The 17,729-nt window shown below is 52.6% G+C and overlaps 5 protein-coding genes and 1 non-coding gene across 6 annotated transcripts; 4 read left to right on the top strand and 2 right to left on the bottom strand.

Moving 5' to 3' along the window:
- Positions 1-3,515: 3,515 nt before the first annotated feature.
- Positions 3,516-8,410, top strand: P170DRAFT_361951 (uncharacterized protein; the record flags this gene model as incomplete). The annotated part of the gene is made up of 4 exons (XM_024844491.1): positions 3,516-3,715; positions 3,852-3,954; positions 4,021-6,963; positions 7,031-8,410. 4 exons carry the CDS (start codon positions 3,516-3,518, stop codon positions 8,408-8,410), a joined length of 4,626 nt encoding a protein of 1,541 aa, XP_024702142.1.
- Positions 8,411-9,004: 594 nt separating this feature from the next.
- Positions 9,005-10,735, top strand: P170DRAFT_438544 (putative nucleotide-sugar transporter). Its single transcript, XM_024849621.1, has 4 exons — positions 9,005-9,273; positions 9,328-9,404; positions 9,486-10,358; positions 10,422-10,735. The coding sequence occupies exons 1-4, from the start codon at positions 9,190-9,192 to the stop codon at positions 10,693-10,695; spliced, it is 1,308 nt and encodes a 435-aa protein (XP_024702141.1). The 5' UTR covers positions 9,005-9,189; the 3' UTR covers positions 10,696-10,735.
- Positions 10,736-11,321: 586 nt separating this feature from the next.
- P170DRAFT_438543 (putative sterol o-acyltransferase (APE2)) lies at positions 11,322-13,747 on the bottom strand. The gene is made up of 6 exons (XM_024849620.1): positions 13,287-13,747; positions 12,775-13,218; positions 12,014-12,715; positions 11,701-11,956; positions 11,590-11,631; positions 11,322-11,518 (listed from the first exon to the last, which is right to left on the bottom strand). The coding sequence occupies exons 1-6, from the start codon at positions 13,409-13,411 to the stop codon at positions 11,492-11,494; spliced, it is 1,596 nt and encodes a 531-aa protein (XP_024702140.1). The 5' UTR covers positions 13,412-13,747; the 3' UTR covers positions 11,322-11,491.
- Positions 13,748-14,096: 349 nt separating this feature from the next.
- P170DRAFT_t149 lies at positions 14,097-14,169 on the top strand. The gene has a single exon. It is a non-coding gene; the product is annotated as a tRNA-Thr (tRNA).
- Positions 14,170-14,272: 103 nt separating this feature from the next.
- On the bottom strand, positions 14,273-14,606 carry P170DRAFT_438542 (uncharacterized protein). The gene has a single exon (XM_024849619.1). The coding sequence runs from the start codon at positions 14,555-14,557 to the stop codon at positions 14,366-14,368; it is 192 nt and encodes a 63-aa protein (XP_024702139.1). The 5' UTR covers positions 14,558-14,606; the 3' UTR covers positions 14,273-14,365.
- A 6-nt stretch (positions 14,607-14,612) lies between these two features.
- P170DRAFT_477700 (AP-1 complex subunit gamma) lies at positions 14,613-17,468 on the top strand (the record flags this gene model as incomplete). The annotated part of the gene is made up of 5 exons (XM_024853495.1): positions 14,613-14,622; positions 14,741-14,864; positions 14,933-15,121; positions 15,181-17,308; positions 17,373-17,468. The coding sequence occupies 5 exons, from the start codon at positions 14,613-14,615 to the stop codon at positions 17,466-17,468; spliced, it is 2,547 nt and encodes an 848-aa protein (XP_024702138.1).
- Between the last annotated feature and the right edge of the window lie 261 nt (positions 17,469-17,729).

Raw genomic sequence — 17,729 nt, 5'->3', positions numbered from 1 at the left:
GTGGGACAGGTCAGGCGAATCTAAAAATGGCTTGACCGCTGGACTCAAACAACGCGTAGAAGTACCTTTAGCATGGGTAGCGTTCTTGGCGCTTTCAATGATGTACGCTGTATCCGTACGAAATGAGGGCTCCACAGCAGATGGTAAAGGCCGGTACGTACAACACTATCCTCAACACTGGAAAAGATCGCAGACGGGTAACGGGGTGTGCAGCAGATGAAGGGCGCGCGCGAGAGTCCGGTAGGAGCCCATGAGCCATAAACCATATTTTATACCAGCAGAAACCGTCAGTGCTATGAGGAGCTGCAGGATTGGGATTGGATTCCGTCCGTGTGGATGGGGAAAGTGCTGGCTGTAGCCAGGAAAATAAACTCGACGCTTGCCAAGCTGTCTAATTAGATGTCCGAGAGAGCGATCATCTCGATGGATTTCAAGCTAGTATGATCTCCCTTTTTCCTTTTTCTTTTTTCCTTTTTTGTTGTTATTGTTATTCTTGTTGTTGTTGTTCCTTCATCTTCGTGTGTGTCTTTAAACTAGTTGATTAAAGGCGACAGTTGCCCACCCATCGAGTGAGCTTTTCTCCGGACAGAGTAGAAGAAGGCGAAGAAGAGAGACAGAGTGCAGGTGCGGGTCGAAGTAAGTTGTCGGGTAACGCAAATACCACTAGTACGGTAGCACCGAACTAGGGAAGTACCTAGCAGGTACCGACTACCTAACCAGTACCTAAGAGAAAGATTCCCAGAGCCTGACAGCCGCCTCCTTCTGCGATTCCCGCCTCCCTTCTCGACGTCGTCGGTCCGCTGCCAGGTAATGAGAAAGTATCGACAACCCCGCCAGGCCAAAAGGCGTAGCAGAAGGTTGCAGGGAAATCCGGTTCCTTGAGGGGGGTGACACCACCGCAAAAGTACGTCGCTGTATCTAGAACCCTGTGGAGCCCCGGGGACGCCGCTGATTGGGCCGAAAGTGTCTTACTTCCCTCCAACCAGGGAAAGCAAAAAAGATCGTCATGCTAATTAGAGTTAGAAATAGATCAATATCCCCAAATTGCCCATCCCTAGTCCGCCTTAAGAGGGGGCCGTCCTTGGATTAATGATTATAAGGGAGGGTAGTCCGTTCGCTCCTCCGTCCGGGAAGCATTCGGCCGATGATGGGATTCTCAGCTCTCCTCCTGCGTAGGTACGGCGTATGCGTAAATGGACGATTCGTACTGTGCTCGGTAGGAGAGGCAGACCCTGGGTAGTCGGTCATACCTCAGGTTGGCTCGTTCCGTCCCTCAAATTCCAGTACTGCCCAAGTGCCGGAGAACTCTAAATGCGGCACAAACCAGAAGTTGGTACGGAGTCAATCCCGTCGGATCAGGTCAGGGCCGGGTCAAGTCAAGACCACGGGATGGATCATGACTCTTCGGGAGGTGTATGATCACGAACGATTTGAGGTTATCCTGCGAAACCACTCGGGTCTTGGCCTGCAAGACCTTGCGTCCCCTTCGAGCCGGTTCCTTCACTCCAAGCCAATAATCGTGGGAAAAGACGGTGACTAGTAGGACTTTAGTTCAGCGCGGAGGGCTCGAAAGGTACACGACGCCGCGACTAGTCGGCTAGCAGGCCTCTGGAGGGTCTGCAGGCAGAGCACCTCGAGGTCGGAAGGGACGTAGTCGACCTCCAGTAACCTGACGATGGCCCGCTTTGGTCTCCATCCGCTCCCGTCACTAACTTAGACTGACGACGACCAACAGGTCGATCCGGAAAAACGCCTGCGAAGTCTGGAAAGTCGCCCACCCTTCTGGTCTTCGCCTTTTTTGTGCCCGCCTCCCGCCGCGATCTTCGTCGTCGTCTGGGAGCCCGTTATTCCAGCGCCAGGGAAATTCCCAGAACCCGTCGTTCTTTATCGTTTTCTTTTCATGTCGGCGAGCTACTCTCGTCTCCCCTTGTTTGGCTGGTCTTTATTATTGGATTATTTGATCATTATTTTGACTATTATTATTATTGTTATTAAACTATTGTTATTATTATTACTGAGTTGCTTTTTCGTCTCCAGCCAGTTTTTATTTTTTTTATTTTTTTTTTTCTTTTTTCTTTTTTCTTTTGTATCATTTTTTTTATTCGAATTCCATCCTTTTCCTTTCTTTTTTTTTTAATTGTTTTTTATCCTTTCCTTTTCCTTTACCAAGTCAATTTCCTTCCACTGGATTATTATTATCATCATCATCCTATTATTATTATTGGATTTTGGGTTGGTGTTATTCTAATTCTTACTCTTCCTTGGGACCTCCTCATTTTCGCCCGGTCTCATCTTCTTGCTAGTCTCGTTCTCTTACCACTCCATTCCATCCTCCCTCCCTCTCTCTCTCTCTCTTCCCCCTCCTCCAGACTCTAACGCACTCTACCTTTTCCCTCCCCTTTCCTTCCAAGGAACGGCGGTAATCTTCCTCCTCCACTCCCACCACCGTCTCTTTCTCCGTCCCCCCTAAAAAAGAGTCTCTGCGCTCATTGCTTGTCTGGTAAGCCCAACTCACCCTCTTCCCATCCTCCTCGGCCCTCCTCCGTCTTCCTCTCTTTCCCCTGCAGTTCCCCTCTAGTGTCGCGGATAATACTGCCACTAAACCCGGTCCATCGTGACCATGTATTTTTGTTTTCTCTAATTGCTCCCCCTACCGTTTCCCGCACGGATCAAATCGCATCCACATCGTGAAATCGCTCTAACCTAAAGGAAATCAACGCTCGCAGATTTTCCTTTTTTTCCCTTTTTTTCTAAAATCATTTTTTGACTTTCGTTCCTTTCCTTTCCTTTCCTCTCCGTTTTCTTTTCCTTGAACCTTCTTGTTCCCACCTCCATTTTCCGATCTGGCATCGCCGTCGTCCCGAGACCCCGTCGTCGATTCGACCGTTTTCTGCAAATCACTGGATCAGTGTGACTGGCGTCAGTTGCAACATCCCTGTCACTGATCCAACCTTCGCCGCGACCCTCCTGCTTAGTCCCCCCCCAAGCCACTCCTCCGGCTCTTCTGCCAACAAAACCGCCTTGATTGAACTCTGGTGCCCGAACGCCTTGTTTTCCCTGCTGCGTTGGTCTCCCATACGCCTTTTTTTTTCTTTCTTTACTCTCTCCCCCTTGCCTTTCTGTCTTCCGTACTACTTCCTACATTGTACTCGCTGGAATTCCTCCTGCGTCTCCGCAAGCTTCGACCTCGTCCCCGCCCCGAGTCTTATCGCAATTTCCTTGACAACCTCGTCGGCACCAGTACCTTGTTTCCTCCCCTCCCGTTTACTTTCCGCCGTCACCTGCTATCTTGCTTTTTCATTCCTCCCCGCCACGTCAGTTAGGACACCTCCGAAAAAAGCAAAGAAAGGACAGAACAGAGAACACCTATCGCACTCTTGTTTCCCCCCCCCCCCTCCGACGATCACGCGCCGGGACGGTTTGAAGGTTAGCATTCCTTTCAGCGAATGCTGACCCCCAAAGAAAGCTTGCGCGGACTGCTCCTCGATCCCCATTGAGCGCGGGGGGTTGTTGACATGAATCCCGCAACTTATAACAATGGTGGGGGGACGTTGGGTGGCGCCAAGGCACACGGACAGATGCAAGCGCCGAAGAACGACAATAACAACCAAGCGATGATGAACTATGTCGCCCAAGCATTGCAGTCTCAAGGTCCTTTCACTGGATGGAGGGCCGAAGTTCCTGTGAAGGATCGGGCCGTCAAGGTATATCAAATGTGAGTGGCCCGCCGCCTTAAGGTTCCCGGGTAGTTGACCGCTTTGGTTCTACCTCGAACCTCTTTGTCTCCGGTTTTCTCTCTGCGCCCTTTGTTCCCCCGCTACACCGAGCTGACTTCGGTCTCAACCCTTCAGGCTCACTTCTCTTCGCTTAATACATCCCCGTGTCGAGCTTCAAAACGCAGCCCAGGCGGCTTTGAGTTTTGAGCAAAAGGCCTTTAAAGAAGCCCGGGAAAAGGTGGGTGCCGACTCTCGGGTGGCGTACGGATGAACTCAATCTGACCTCTCTTTTTTTTTACCCCAGGTGGACTACGACAAGGAGTGTAACGAGAAGCTCATACATATTCGAGACACGCGTGCTCGGCAGGCGGCCGTCATGCAAAATGGGATGATCCCCCAGGGGGGCCCGGGCGCCGGGATTCCTGGAGTAGGACAATCCCCATTCCCTCAACAGATGAACCGCCAGATGCAAGCTTCTCCAATGCCGGGACAGCAACAAATGCCCATGAACATGAACGATCCGAACCAGCAGGTGTCGATGCAGCCTCGCCAACAACCCCAACAACAACCGCAGCCGCAGCAGCAACAGCAGCAGCAGCAAACTATGCTGCAACAGCAACAACCGCAACAACAAAGGTCGCAACCAAGGCCCAATGGGGGCCCTTCGCTGACGGACGATCTCAATTCTCTAACCACCCAAGAATATGACCATGTCTGCCGGATCGCCGACCAAATAATTTCGAAGACTTCTCAGGAAGACGTGGAAAAAATAAAGATGAATCTGCAGAACATGACCCCCGAGCAGAAAGCATACCTGTTGAGGAAGAACATTGATCCGGTCACCTATTTCTTCCGATCGCAGGCCTTGACACAGCTGAGGAGACACAAGCGCGCTCGAATGGAGCTAAACCGCGCGCAGAACGCCGGGGTCGACCCAGCTGCGATGATGAACGATCCCATGATGAACCCCCAGCAGCGGCAAATGCTGCAAAACATGATGAATCTTCAGCGCAATTCAGCATTCCCCATGGCCAATAACCAACAACATTTGGATCCGTCATCGTTCATTGGCAATGTTGAGAATATCCAAGGACAACAAGCGGATGGGCTACGTTCGCAGGAAGCCGGCCAGTTGGTGGTTCCGGCCAGCTCTTCTCAGATGAACCAGCAGCCCTTTAACCCTCAGAACATGTTCCAGGTTGGGCAGCAACTGGGTCAAGGTGGACAAACCAACATGAACGGGGCAGGAATGAATCCGCAACAATTCTTCTCTCAGCAACAAATGCCAAATTCTCAAGCTGTTCAGCCGGACCGAACACAACAACCTACTCAATTTCCCCCTCAGACGCAGGCTCAGACGCAGGCCCAAGCTCGCGCGCAAGCCGCCCAGAAGGCGCAAATAGCCATATCGCAGGCTGGCCAGGCCAATCCGCACATGCAACAGCAGATGTCACAACAAAATTCTGCCATGCCCATGCTAAACCGCCCCATGGCGCCGGGTCAGATATCCCCAGCCCAAGTGGCTGCTCAGGTCCGGCCTCCGTCGCGCGCTCCTGCGAACGGTGTTCAGCCTTTGGGAGGCCAACCGACGATGCAGGGTCGACAGCAAATCCCCGCCGGTCTTCCGCAAGGGCTTCAAGAGCACCTGTCTCAAATGAGCCCGGAACAATTGAATAATTTTCTAAACCAACAACGTCGTGCCCAAGCCATGGCTCGAGCGGGCGCTACGCAGCCATCGATGCCCATGCAGCAGAATATGTCGCAGCCCGGTCAAAACCAGCAAATGACAAATGGTCAAATGGGTAACAATCAGAACATGAGGGCCTCCCTAAACTTACAGCAGCAACTTGCCGGGATGGGTGGCGCTCAGCCGCAACCCAATCAAATGATGCAGGGACAACAAATGTCGGTCCAGCAACGCCAGCAACAGCAGCAACGCCAGCAGGAGTTCTATAAGCTGCAGCTTCTTCGTCAGCAGAGTGGAGGGCTAGAAATGTCGCCCGAACAAGTCAAGGAGATGGATCGCTTGCACTTCCCTCCATCGATATTAAGCAACAACCCGAACATGGTTTCTCCAGTTCCGAAACACATCAAAACCTGGGGCCAACTCAAGCAATGGGCGGCCGCTAATCAACAGGTTCTCGGCGGAATGGACCTTCAAAAATTGATGACTATGCAAAAGTTTCACCTTGCTCAGATATTGGCCCAAGGCAAAGAGAATGGACGGAATCCAGACCAAGGTGGCCAGGGCGCGTGGATGCCGGTGCCTTTCCAGGGCCAGCAACAGCCGTTCGGGAACCCCCAGCCATTCCCCGCGAACCAACAGCAGGCTGCAGCTAACATGCCTCCTATTCGACCGGTCACCGCGCAGGATATCCAGATGGCTCGCCAGCGACTAGGTGCCCAGGTCCAGAATTTTAATGACGATCAACTTCGAGAGCTGCTCCATAAAAACAGGCAGAAGCAATGGATTCAGATGGCCGCTCGTGCGACAATGGCAAACCAACAAGGACAACAGGGTCAACAAGGCCAGCAGGTCCAACAAGGCCAGCAAACCCAGCCAGCCCAGCAACCCCCTGTGACCGCTCCCATGACCACGCCCCAGATAAAACAAGAGCCTCAAGCACAGCAACCGACTTCACAGCCAGCTCAACCAGCCCAGCCGATCAAAGCTCCAACGGCAGCTCCTGGCAAAGGTGCAAAGGGACCTGTTGCTAAGCCGCCGCCCAAGAGAAAAATGCAGCAAGAAGAACCCACGGATTCGCAAAATCCCGCGACGCAAGCATCGACACAACCGACAGCCACCCAAGGAGCACCGGCCCCGGCTCCAGTTAGACCCAATCTGCCGTTTACACGGGAACAGCTGGCTGCCATGACGCCGCAGCAACGCTTCCAGTTAGAGGCACACATACGCAGACAGCAAGCACAGCAAGCACAACAAGGACAACAAGCGCAGCAAGGACAGCAAGGGCAACAAGGACAAGGACAACAAGCTCGCGCCCCCATCACCAAAGCGGCTGCCGACGAAGCATGGAACAACCTACCCGAAAAGATCCGGCAATTGTATAATGACATGGCGAAGCAAGCGCCTCCGGCGGAACCTGTGACAGTTACACCGGAGCAGAAGGCCGTCATGACTCAGCAACTTCGCGAATGTATCGATATGCTGGGCAGGATGGACGCCTTGGTCCAGTTTTTTGCGAAGATCCCTAACCAGGAAAAAAATGTGCGAAGTTTACTAGTCATGGTACGTCCTTGATCACACAAATCCTCCCTTCTGCAGAGCCTACCAGCTAACACAATCAAATCTTTAGCGTATACAATTAATGCGACAATTTAAGCCCGGGCCTGATTGGGCTGTGGCCGACCACTTTACTGTTCCCCCGGAAAACCTCGCAATGAGCATCAATTATGTCAAGAAGTTATTCCACGGTATGATCACCCGTGTAAGCCAACAACAACGACCCGGGGCATCGCAGAGTCCTCCGAACGGGCAACCGACCGCTCAGAACAACATGCCCGCCTTGAATGCGAACAATCTTCAGCAACTTCAGCAGGAACAAGAGGCTCTCCAGCGGGCACGAAGAGCGTCGAGCCAGACCGCCGTTTCGGCTACCTCAGCGGTTCCGCCGGCGCCATTTGGAGCGCCGTCTCCACAGGGCGTTCCACATGCATATGGACCCGGAAGTATACCCCCGCAAGAACTCAAGCTACCTCCGCCAAAGAAGAGAAAGCAATCCCACGCTGGTGGCACTCCCACCACTGGCACGCCGGGTGCTAAGGCTGCAGCGGTCAAACAAGCCGTGGCTGAGGCGGCCAAGCCCACACCGGCCGCCCTACCTGGTGCCTTTAAATGCAGCGTTGCCGAATGCCAGTATCACTATCATGGCTTTTCTAATCAGAACGCGCTGGACAGGCACGTGGAAGAGAGTCACAAGGTTGAAGAGTCGATTGAAGATCCTCTTGAGTTTGCCCTGGAGAGCTTCCGTAGCAGCCTCGTCAAGCCCCAAGACAAAGCAGGGGCCCAGGCCGCTCGGAAGGGCGCTACAATGGAGGCTCCGCAGGTGCCGAAACTGGAAGGAACAACACCCATCACAACCGGTACAACTCCGATGGGACGAGTACCCAGCCAGTTTGGTCCCAAGACCGCTTCTCCCGCCTCGAACCAGCAACTCACGCCTCGCGCGGCTTCGACCAAGGCACCTGCCTCGACGGCTAAGCCTGCCAAATCCAAGGACGACAGGAAGGAGGCCGGCAAATCCACGGAGCAGGAACCGCCCGTGCAAATGCAAGATCCCTGGGCCACGAGCGCCATTTCTCTCGAGGCTATCCATGACACGTTCATGGAGTTTGGCGATGACGGCGGCCTCGGATTTGGCCCCATGGACGAATTCCTCAATCCCGACATGTTCACCAATACCCAGTCTAAGGACACCCCGGACTCGGTCGAGACGGCGGTTGTCACGCAGACCCCCAAGGATGGCGACATGCCCACAACCAACGAGATGAATGCCAAAAGTGGCGAGGGCACCGATGATAATTGGGTTCCAGTCGATTGGTTCAATCTCCCCGGTCGATTCGAAGACGGGCTTCTGATGAATGACTCGTGGGAAGAAATCGATTGGGACACATTTGATCACAAGGATCCGTCTATGAATGTAGACGACAGTGGGATTGCTATCTGTGCTATGTAACAAAAGAGAAGGGCAATATATTGCGAGGTGATTTACTTTGCCGACTGTTTGCATGATCGATCTATCTCAGCGGGCGCACGGCGTGTTGTGATCCACATATGCATTAATGAATTTATGTATATTAAAGATCTGGGCCAGTCAGACCAGAGGACGGATGGAGTGCTCCTCCGTCACTGTGATTGGTGTTCAATAATTTTTCTTTCTTTCTTTTTACTTTCTACCTACTACTATTATATGGTTTGTGGCGCCTTTTGTTGGCTTGATTTCGGTGATTTACTGTCGATCTCGTTGGATTAGCCGCGGCGTTTTTTATGGGGCAAGGCGAATGAAGAGGCGGAGCGTTGAAGGAATGGTAGCCAACAAACAATTGAGCATATTTTTCTGTGTACCTTGAGAGCCTGCCTGGTACGTCGACTCTTCTGAGTTCTGCGATCCAGGGGCTGCAGGAAGTGTAAGAGGGTCTAAGTTTGCGTCACTCCGGAAGTGACCGAGTCCAAGTCATACCGCCCAAACACGCCAAGCCGCGGGTGATCCGATCAGCTGCTGATAAGCTCGCCCCAGACCGAATCCCCCTTCCCTTCCCCTCCCGCCTCTCTTTGTCCGCGATGGGCTCTCAATAAACCCCTTCCTTCTATATTGACCAGGTCCATCTGTCCATGCCCTTCTGGCCCTCTGTATCGGTCCTGGCCCCGCGGAGAACTAGATTACAACAGTACTACGGTACAACTAACTCTCTCTCTTATCCGTTCTGAACGACTCGACAGACCCGGTCCTCGACCATGGCGAACAAGGCGTTGATTCCCTTCCTGGTCACGATGATGCTCGTGACCGGGGTGTGCAACACAATCCTCAATAAATACCAGGTTGGATGACCCGGTGGTCTTTGGTGTTCTGCGAAGTTGCTAACCCCTGGAAAGGACATGCAATGCGTCCTAAACTGCGATTCCCCAGACCCGAAGGAGCGCCGTACCTTCGAACAGCCTGTCATCCAAACGTAGGCCTCGTCCTGCCCTTCTCTACTTGGCTATTTGATGATGCATCTTCGCTGACAGCTCTGAATCATCACCTATAATAGGGCACAGATGTTTGTAGGTGAAATGGGTAGCTGGATAGTCGTCCTTCTCACCTTCCTCTACCAACGCTTCATCTCTCCGCGATTATCGCGTAACAACTCGTCGCCTCTTTTGGCAGGAGGATATCATCCCGTCGGGGCAAATGACGGCATTGACGAGGACGACGAGGACGGCACGATCAATGGGGCTCGTTACTCCGAGGATCCTTCCAAGCCGGATCATTTGGACGAACAACGCCTCCCTCTACATGGTCGAAGAATATTCATGCTTGCAGCGCCGGCCTGCTGCGATATTGCAGGCACGACGCTCATGAACGTTGGCCTGCTCTTTGTTGCCGCTAGTATCTATCAGATGACCCGGGGAGCTCTGGTGCTATTCGTGGGCCTCTTCAGTGTCCTTTTCCTTCATCGAAAGCTGTATCTTTACCAGTGGATCTCGCTCTGCATTGTGGTTCTTGGTGTCGCGTTGGTCGGCCTTGCGGGCGCCCTTTTTGACCACAATGAGCACGACGTCACGCAGGAAAATGTCGTCATGAATGCTGCCATTCAAGCGCGGGCCGTTGCCCGAACTCCCGAAGCGGTGCAGGCCATCATCGGAGTTCTTCTGATTGCGGCAGCCCAAATCTTCACCGCGTCCCAGTTCGTCCTGGAGGAATGGATTCTGGAGAACTATGAGATGGACCCTCTGCAAGTTGTTGGATGGGAAGGTATCTTCGGTTTCTCTGTGACCGTGGTCGCAATGATTATTTTATACTTCTCCGTCGGGCAAACCCCGGCCGGTCGTTATGGCTACTTTGACGCGAAGGAGGGTTGGCATCAGGTGCTTAACAATCGCGCCGTTGCCGTCTCCAGCATCCTGATCATGATCAGCATTGGGTATGTCTTATCTTCCCGCTTCCTATTGAGTCAAGCACCCAAAACCTAACTTGAAATCTTTAGTGGGTTCAACTTCTTCGGGCTGTCCGTCACTCGAAACGTCTCGGCCACATCTCGCAGCACCATCGATACCTGCCGTACCCTCTTCATCTGGCTCGTCTCGCTGGCTCTAGGATGGGAGTCCTTCAAATGGCTCCAGGTGGTCGGTTTCGGACTCCTCGTGTACGGAACCTTCCTGTTCAACGACATCATTCGCCCGCCGCTGAAGGCCTGTCTGCCTGATCGGATGAGAGAGCGGGAGGTTCTCTTGCCTGAGGAGCCGATCGAGCACCTCTAGAGTGCGGGAACAGGATCGAAGTGAGGCTTGTATAGAAACAGAATTCACACGTACAACATTCTTAGATTGCCCTGTCCCCTTCTTTTTTTTTTCTTTTATTTTTTTTTTGTCTCATCTGGATCTTGTTCTTTGGTCTGGCTTGCTTAAGACCATTTGACTTATAGGTTTTTTTTTTTTTTTCTTTTTTCGTTCTTTTTGGATGGCGCAAGGCTTCACTTCATATTACTGTCTATGCGCATGAACAGCCTTTTTTTTTTTTTTTTTTTGTTCCATTGGATCTTGGAGTTACATAAATTGAACTGAATAGAATGTCTTCTTTTATTGTCTTTCTTCTCATCCATTAAAAAACACAAACATGGACACTGGGGCCCGTGCGCATCAGTTGAAATATATATGACCCCATCAAAGTTTAGAAAGCCATCTGAGAGATACTTCTAACCCAAAAAGAAATCTAAAACCAAACGATAAACAAGCAAAGCATTCTAAACCAACACCACCCTCTTAATATAAACCAAAAAGAACCCAAATCTCACCGTATATAGACCCAAGCCCCAGACAAATCGATAATGCAATTTACACAGCGAATGAATCACACACGGAGCGAACATTCAATCAAGAAACACAATCTGTAATGTAGCGAGTAAACAGCACAACGTGGTTTACAATGCAGGGTATATGTATATATACGTATGTAGAATACACAACGAGTGGAATATAGTACAGAAGGGGTGGTTATAGGACAGGGAGAGGAAAAGCGACAAGTGTAGTGTCGATAGGCACTGGCTTCTTCGATGTTCTAAACAAGAACGTATAGAGCACACATCTAGGGAAAGGAAATTAGGGTGTGGACTGGAACGGACGATGGCGGAGAGAGAGGGGAAAGGTGGTACTTACGCAAGAAAGACCGAAGATCATGGAGAGCCAGAAAAAGACGTTCTGCAGGGCAGGTGGACAGGTCAGTAAGGAGGGCAATGGGATCCCAAGGGAAATGAAGGAGATTCATACGTTGAGGGTGGTTTTTCCTCGGAAGAATTTCGACTTCTGGACCGCCACGATGGGAAGCTGGAGCATCATGGCGATGAATCCGTAGCCACGGAGCTTCTTGGTGATGCAGCTCATGACCAGTTCGTGGGCAACGGAGCTCACCAAGAAGGTGATGAACATGGCAACGGGTTTGGAGAAGCGCGAAAGAGAGCTGAAGTAGACGTGTCGGCGGAGGAAGTGGTGGACAGGGATGTTCCACTCGCGGGAGAATTCGAGCCTGATGAGAGTGGTCAGAGGCAGTCGGAATGATGCGGATCAAATACCATGGACTTACCAGTCACAGGAGTTCCACCAGTCGGAGTAGAAGTGACGGTCGGCGAAACAGGTGATCTCCGCGAATGCGCCCAGCACATACTCGAAGATGACCAAGAAGACGAGTAGAAAGGTGATCATGAATGGGAACAGGAGCATGCTGATGGACTCGGCGAGGATCAATGCCTTCTCGGTCACATTGCTCACTGTGTGCAGCTGGCTGTTAGCCTCACTCAGCACCGGAAGAATAAACTCTTCACTCGTGAGAGTCAGTAAGAAAATGCATCCAAACACAGCGAGCGTCTTGAATCCGATCTCGGTCCACCGCCTCTGCTTGCTCCGAGGGTATTCTAACTCGTAACACAGAGTGGGACAGAACATGTAGTCTACATAGTTTAGGAGAGTGAGATTCTGAGGGTAAGTGACACGGCCCAGCGGCGAGGTCAGCTCGGTGGCGAGGTCCTCGCGCAGCTCTACGATAGACTGGGATCGGGAGTGACCGCTTGGTCGGCGGGTGACAGGTCGACGAGTAGTTGGTTCCGGATAGCGAACGGCCGCATCCATGGAGACCGACCCTGGATTGTCGAGCGACGAAAGTCGGCGCTCAGTTTCGCTGAGATGTCCATTGTAGAAAGCGTATGAGTGGATCTTCATGAGAAAGGTCAAGGTGTGGAGGGTGAAGAAGACCTGCGCAGTCCAGGTCCATCGCAGCATGAACGGCCAGCTGGTGAACGAGTTAGTCCTCCGTGGACAGGGCGAAATAAAGGAACAATCTGGACTCACTTGATCCAAAGCGACAGCCAGGCCGCCTCGAAGATGCTCTGCACCACTATGCCGCCTCTCGACCAGCGCAGCCAGCCGCTACTGTTCCGGAACAGCCGATGGAGAGGTAACACCAACATACTCGTGGTCACCATGGCAAGATCGCTAAATCCCATGGACCAGATATTGGCCGACAATATGTTCCACACCCTCACTCTCAGCGGATATCCCGTATCCTTGATGTTCCGAAGTACCGTGGTCACCACCATGATAAACAACGCGATCCAAAAGAGGGTGAAGAACCCGCGGAAGTTGTGATAATCGCTTTGCGGGTCAAAGTGGGATACTCGGGGGACATATTCGATAGAGTAGAAGAGGCGATTTCGAGCGCGGGCTTGTTTTCGTGCAGTCGACAACGAATGTTGCGAAGGGGGGGCATCTTCGGAGATAGGAGTCGAGCGACCACTAGCATCTCAGGTTAGCTACCACTTAGATCCTGGCTATCCCTGCCGAGCATATCGAAGATCTCTTACCTCGAATCAATACCGACTTTTTCTAGAGTTTGTAGGTTGGTGGCATCTTCGGGGGTCTTGTTCGCGAGAAGTGTACGGGGTCGTAACGCCGGAGAGCCGTTTGGCTGTGAGACGGCTGTAGACATGCTGCTGACGGAGTCAAGAGCACCAGGAAAGGGGGATTTGGTTCACATTGATCCCCGGAACGAGTAAATTTCCTTTCGGGAGATATGCACCAACGGAAGAGAAGGGGCAAGCAGAGAGACTATATATGGCAAAGCTTGTCTCGGCATCCACAGCGTCCAAGGGGAAAGGGTCGGGAACTGGATGGAAATAGTGCCGCCTATGTGGATCCTTACAAGGCTGACGACCAAGCTGGGACCAGAGCGATTGGGAGGAGGTCGGAGGCGCAGGAGATGCGGACATATCTTTTGACACGTTTCGCGGGCGCGGATCTACCGTACAGCCCCTCTGAATCCTCGGCCAGCGTCAGTCAAGGCTCCGAGGGGATTCCGGAAAGGAAAACAAGCAGCAGCTCTCACGTCATGGGGCGCACCTGATGCCGGCGCGGACTCGCCGACTCGCCGAGGTGCCGATTTAGTATCCTTATTTCTATTAAGGGTGAAAATACGAATACGAGTCACGGATGGAGGGTCTGATTGTGGACATGATTTCTTTGGTGGGGGATGGTCGAGGTGTCTTGAGAATTGACCGAGTGATCTTGACAAGGACAAGATGGAGATGAAGGGGTGAATGAGGGAGATTCAGAGATCACTGGTTTTACGGTGAGTACCTTGATAATTCGTAAAACCCAGGGTTAAAAACAAGTTGGCTCGCATGGCTTAGTTGGTAAAGCGCATGACTAGTAATCATGAGATCCTCGGTTCGAATCCGAGTGTGAGCATTTCTTTTTTGGTTTTTGTTTTTGCTCTTCATATAGATTACATATAGACTATGGAGTATTTCTAGCTCAACCGCCTACATCGTACGGAGAACTCAGGAGTAATCTAAATTCCCCTGTCTCTCTTTAGTCCCACTCCGAGCTGCATACGAATACGCCAGGAGACGCCCGCTGCCTGAACCGTCAGGCCGCAGTCGCGTCACGTGGCAGACCCCCGACCGGGCACACGAGGGGCCGCTAGACCGCATCGGGGCGGGTGCCAAGACGGCCAGGTCGCAACGGGACGAGGCTCAACGTGAACGAAGTAAACTACGTCTCTGTCACTCGCCTGCCTGCGACCCTCGCCCTCGCCCTTCTCCTGCTTCGTCCCCGACCCTGGGTCGCTCCTCATTGTATCCCCTTTTCTTGTCTCCCCAGTGTCCCCGTTGGGGGTCCCTGTGACCGCCATGGCATCCCGTACGTGTTGACATTCTCTCTGTCCTGCCCACCCCCACACTGTCCTAGCATCCATCCCCTATCGTCTTGTTCCTCGACTAACCCCGTCGGCCTTGTCTCTGCCATGGCAATTGAACAGTCAAACAATTCATCCGAAATGTTCGATCGGCCAAGACCATCGCCGACGAGCGCGCCGTTATTCAAAAAGAGAGCGCCGCCATCCGTGCCTCGTTCCGGGAAGAAAGCCATGATTCCGGCATCCGGTCAGCATTCCACCTATATCCATTGTCTCAATGCTCCTCCGAACCCCTCATCTCATACTCGTGGACAGGAGAAACAATGTGGCCAAGCTGCTGTATCTATTTACGCTGGGAGAACGGACGCACTTTGGTCAGATCGAATGTCTGAAACTGTTGGCGTCCCACCGCTTCGCCGACAAGCGCTTGGGTTATTTGGGCACAATGCTGTTGTTGGATGAAAACCAAGAAGTTTTAACACTGGTTACCAACTCACTAAAAAAGTGAGCGGCCCTCCAGGACACCTCCCTGTTGCCAAACATTGGGCTAACCTCACGCGAAGTGATCTCAATCATTCGAACCAATACATCGTCGGGCTCGCTTTGTGTGCCCTGGGTAATATCGCCTCCGTCGAAATGTCCCGAGACTTGTTCCCCGAAGTCGAAAACCTCCTGTCTACCGCCAACCCCTACATTCGACGAAAGGCAGCGATTTGTGCCATGCGTATATGTCGCAAGGTCCCCGACCTGCAGGAGCACTTCTTTGAGAAGGCTAAGACGCTTTTGTCGGACCGGAACCATGGCGTGTTACTGTGCGGGCTGACACTGGTAATCGATATGTGCGAGGCGGAGGAAGCGGAGGAAGGCCAGGAGGGCGTCATCGAAATGTTCCGGCCCCTCGCCGGGGGTCTCGTGCGTGCCTTGAAGGGACTGACGACTTCCGGATACGCACCGGAGCATGACGTCTCCGGGATCACGGATCCTTTCGTTCAAGTCAAGATCTTGCGTCTCCTTCGCGTGCTGGGAAGAGGCGATGCGGCGACTAGTGAGTTGATCAATGACATTTTGGCCCAGGTGGCCACCAACACCGATTCAACCAAGAACGTCGGCAACGCTATCCTCTACGAGGCCGTTCTCACCATTCTCGATATTGAGGCCGATTCCGGGTTGCGGGTCCTGGGTGTCAATATCCTCGGAAAATTCTTGACGAACAAGGACAATAACATCCGTTACGTTGCTCTCAACACGCTGAACAAGGTTGTCGCGATCGAACCCAACGCCGTTCAGCGGCACCGCAACACCATCCTGGAGTGTCTCCGCGACCCCGACATCAGTATCAGAAGACGCGCACTCGATCTCAGTTTCATGTTGGTCAATGAGAGCAACGTGCGCATCCTCGTCCGAGAGCTGCTCGCTTTCTTGGAAGTGGCCGATAACGAGTTCAAGCCGGCGATGACGACCCAGATTGGGATCGCGGCCGACCGCTTCGCACCGAACAAGCGCTGGCACGTCGACACGATTCTCCGCGTTCTGAAACTGGCTGGTGCCTATGTCAAGGAGCAGATTCTGTCGTCGTTTGTTCGTCTCATTGCGACCACGCCGGAATTGCAAACCTACTCCGTGCAGAAGCTTTACCTGTCGCTGAAGGAGGATATCTCGCAGGAAGGGCTTACGCTCGCCGCTACTTGGGTTATTGGCGAGTATGCCGACAATCTGCTTGAGGGTGGTCAGTACGAGGAAGAGGAGCTAGTCAAAGAGATCAAGGATAGTGACATCGTCGATCTATTTAACAACATTCTCAACAGCACATATGCCACCCCCACGGTTATCGAATATATCACCACCGCCTCGATGAAGTTGACCGTGCGCATGACCGACCCTTCGCAGGTCGAGCGTCTCCGTCGCTTCTTGAACAGCCGCACGGCCGATCTAAGTGTTGAAATCCAACAGCGAGCCGTGGAGTATAACAACCTATTTGGCTACGATCAAATCCGCCGTGGTGTCCTCGAACGGATGCCGCCGCCCGAGATCCGTGAGGAACAGAGAGTGCTGGGCGCTCCAACCAAGAAGCGCCAGAGCAAAATTCTCAAGGCGAAGACGCAGAAGCCCGCCAAACAGGCGGAACAGGATATGCTGCTTGATCTCATGGGTGGCTCTGATGCCCCGGCGACTAGCCCGACTGGCAACGGATCGTCGCAGAACACGGCCGACTTGCTTGCAGACATTCTCGGCGGCGACTCGGGACTCTCATCTCCATCCCCTGCTCCCCAGCAACCGGCGCAGACCAACACCAGCGCTATCATGGATCTCTTTGGCTCTAACGGAAACAACACGCCCTCTCCCGGACCCTCCCAACCCGCCAGCTCTTCTCTAGATCTCCTCGGAGGAGGCCTAGGATCCAGCACGTCTCCTGCCCCCTCGCCTTCGCCTTCAGCACCTGCTCCTGCTGCACATGCTGCATTCAACAAGAATGATCTCAACCTTACTCTGGCCGTGCAACGAAGCAATTCATCCACCGCACAGATCCAGGCTCGCTTCCGGAACCTGTCCAACTTCAACAGTTTCGCCAACGTTGGACTCCAGGCTGCGGTGCCCAAGAGCCAGCGGCTTCAACTTAGTGCGATCAACAAGGCCGAGCTCGAAGCCGGCGAGGAAGGCATTCAAATGCTGAAAGTTGCGGGTCTCAACGGGGTAAGTCTTCCGTTTTCCTTTCTTATGGTCAGTATAAAGCAAACGAATTAACAATCCGTCCTAGGCTCTTCCTCCCAAACTTCGCCTTCGTCTTCGTATCTCATACGCCAAGGACGGCTCTGACCCAGTAACAGACCAAGTCGACTGGTCAGAACCGTAAACAAAAAAACAGGGTCATCAACTTTTGCAAGAGAAAGAATCGAAATCAGAAGAGAGAAGGGGGAAGGAAATACTCCATCCATTCAACCATGCCTTTTGAACATTACCATCAGCGATCAACTTGTCCCCCCTTCCCCCTTTAATCTTCAACCCCAGCCTACTACATACTATAAATACCTTTACCCACCCCTACTTAACTTACCTATTAGATATGTTCATTCCCGTTTTCAATTTTCTTCATTTGGTTTTCGTTCTTGTCCCT

Source organism: Aspergillus steynii, assembly GCF_002849105.1.
Source record: "Aspergillus steynii IBT 23096 chromosome Unknown P170scaffold_6, whole genome shotgun sequence".
Classification (NCBI taxonomy): Eukaryota; Fungi; Ascomycota; class Eurotiomycetes; order Eurotiales; family Aspergillaceae; genus Aspergillus; species Aspergillus steynii.
Note: the sequence above shows the minus strand (reverse complement) of the source record. Positions and strands in the feature narration are given on the sequence as shown.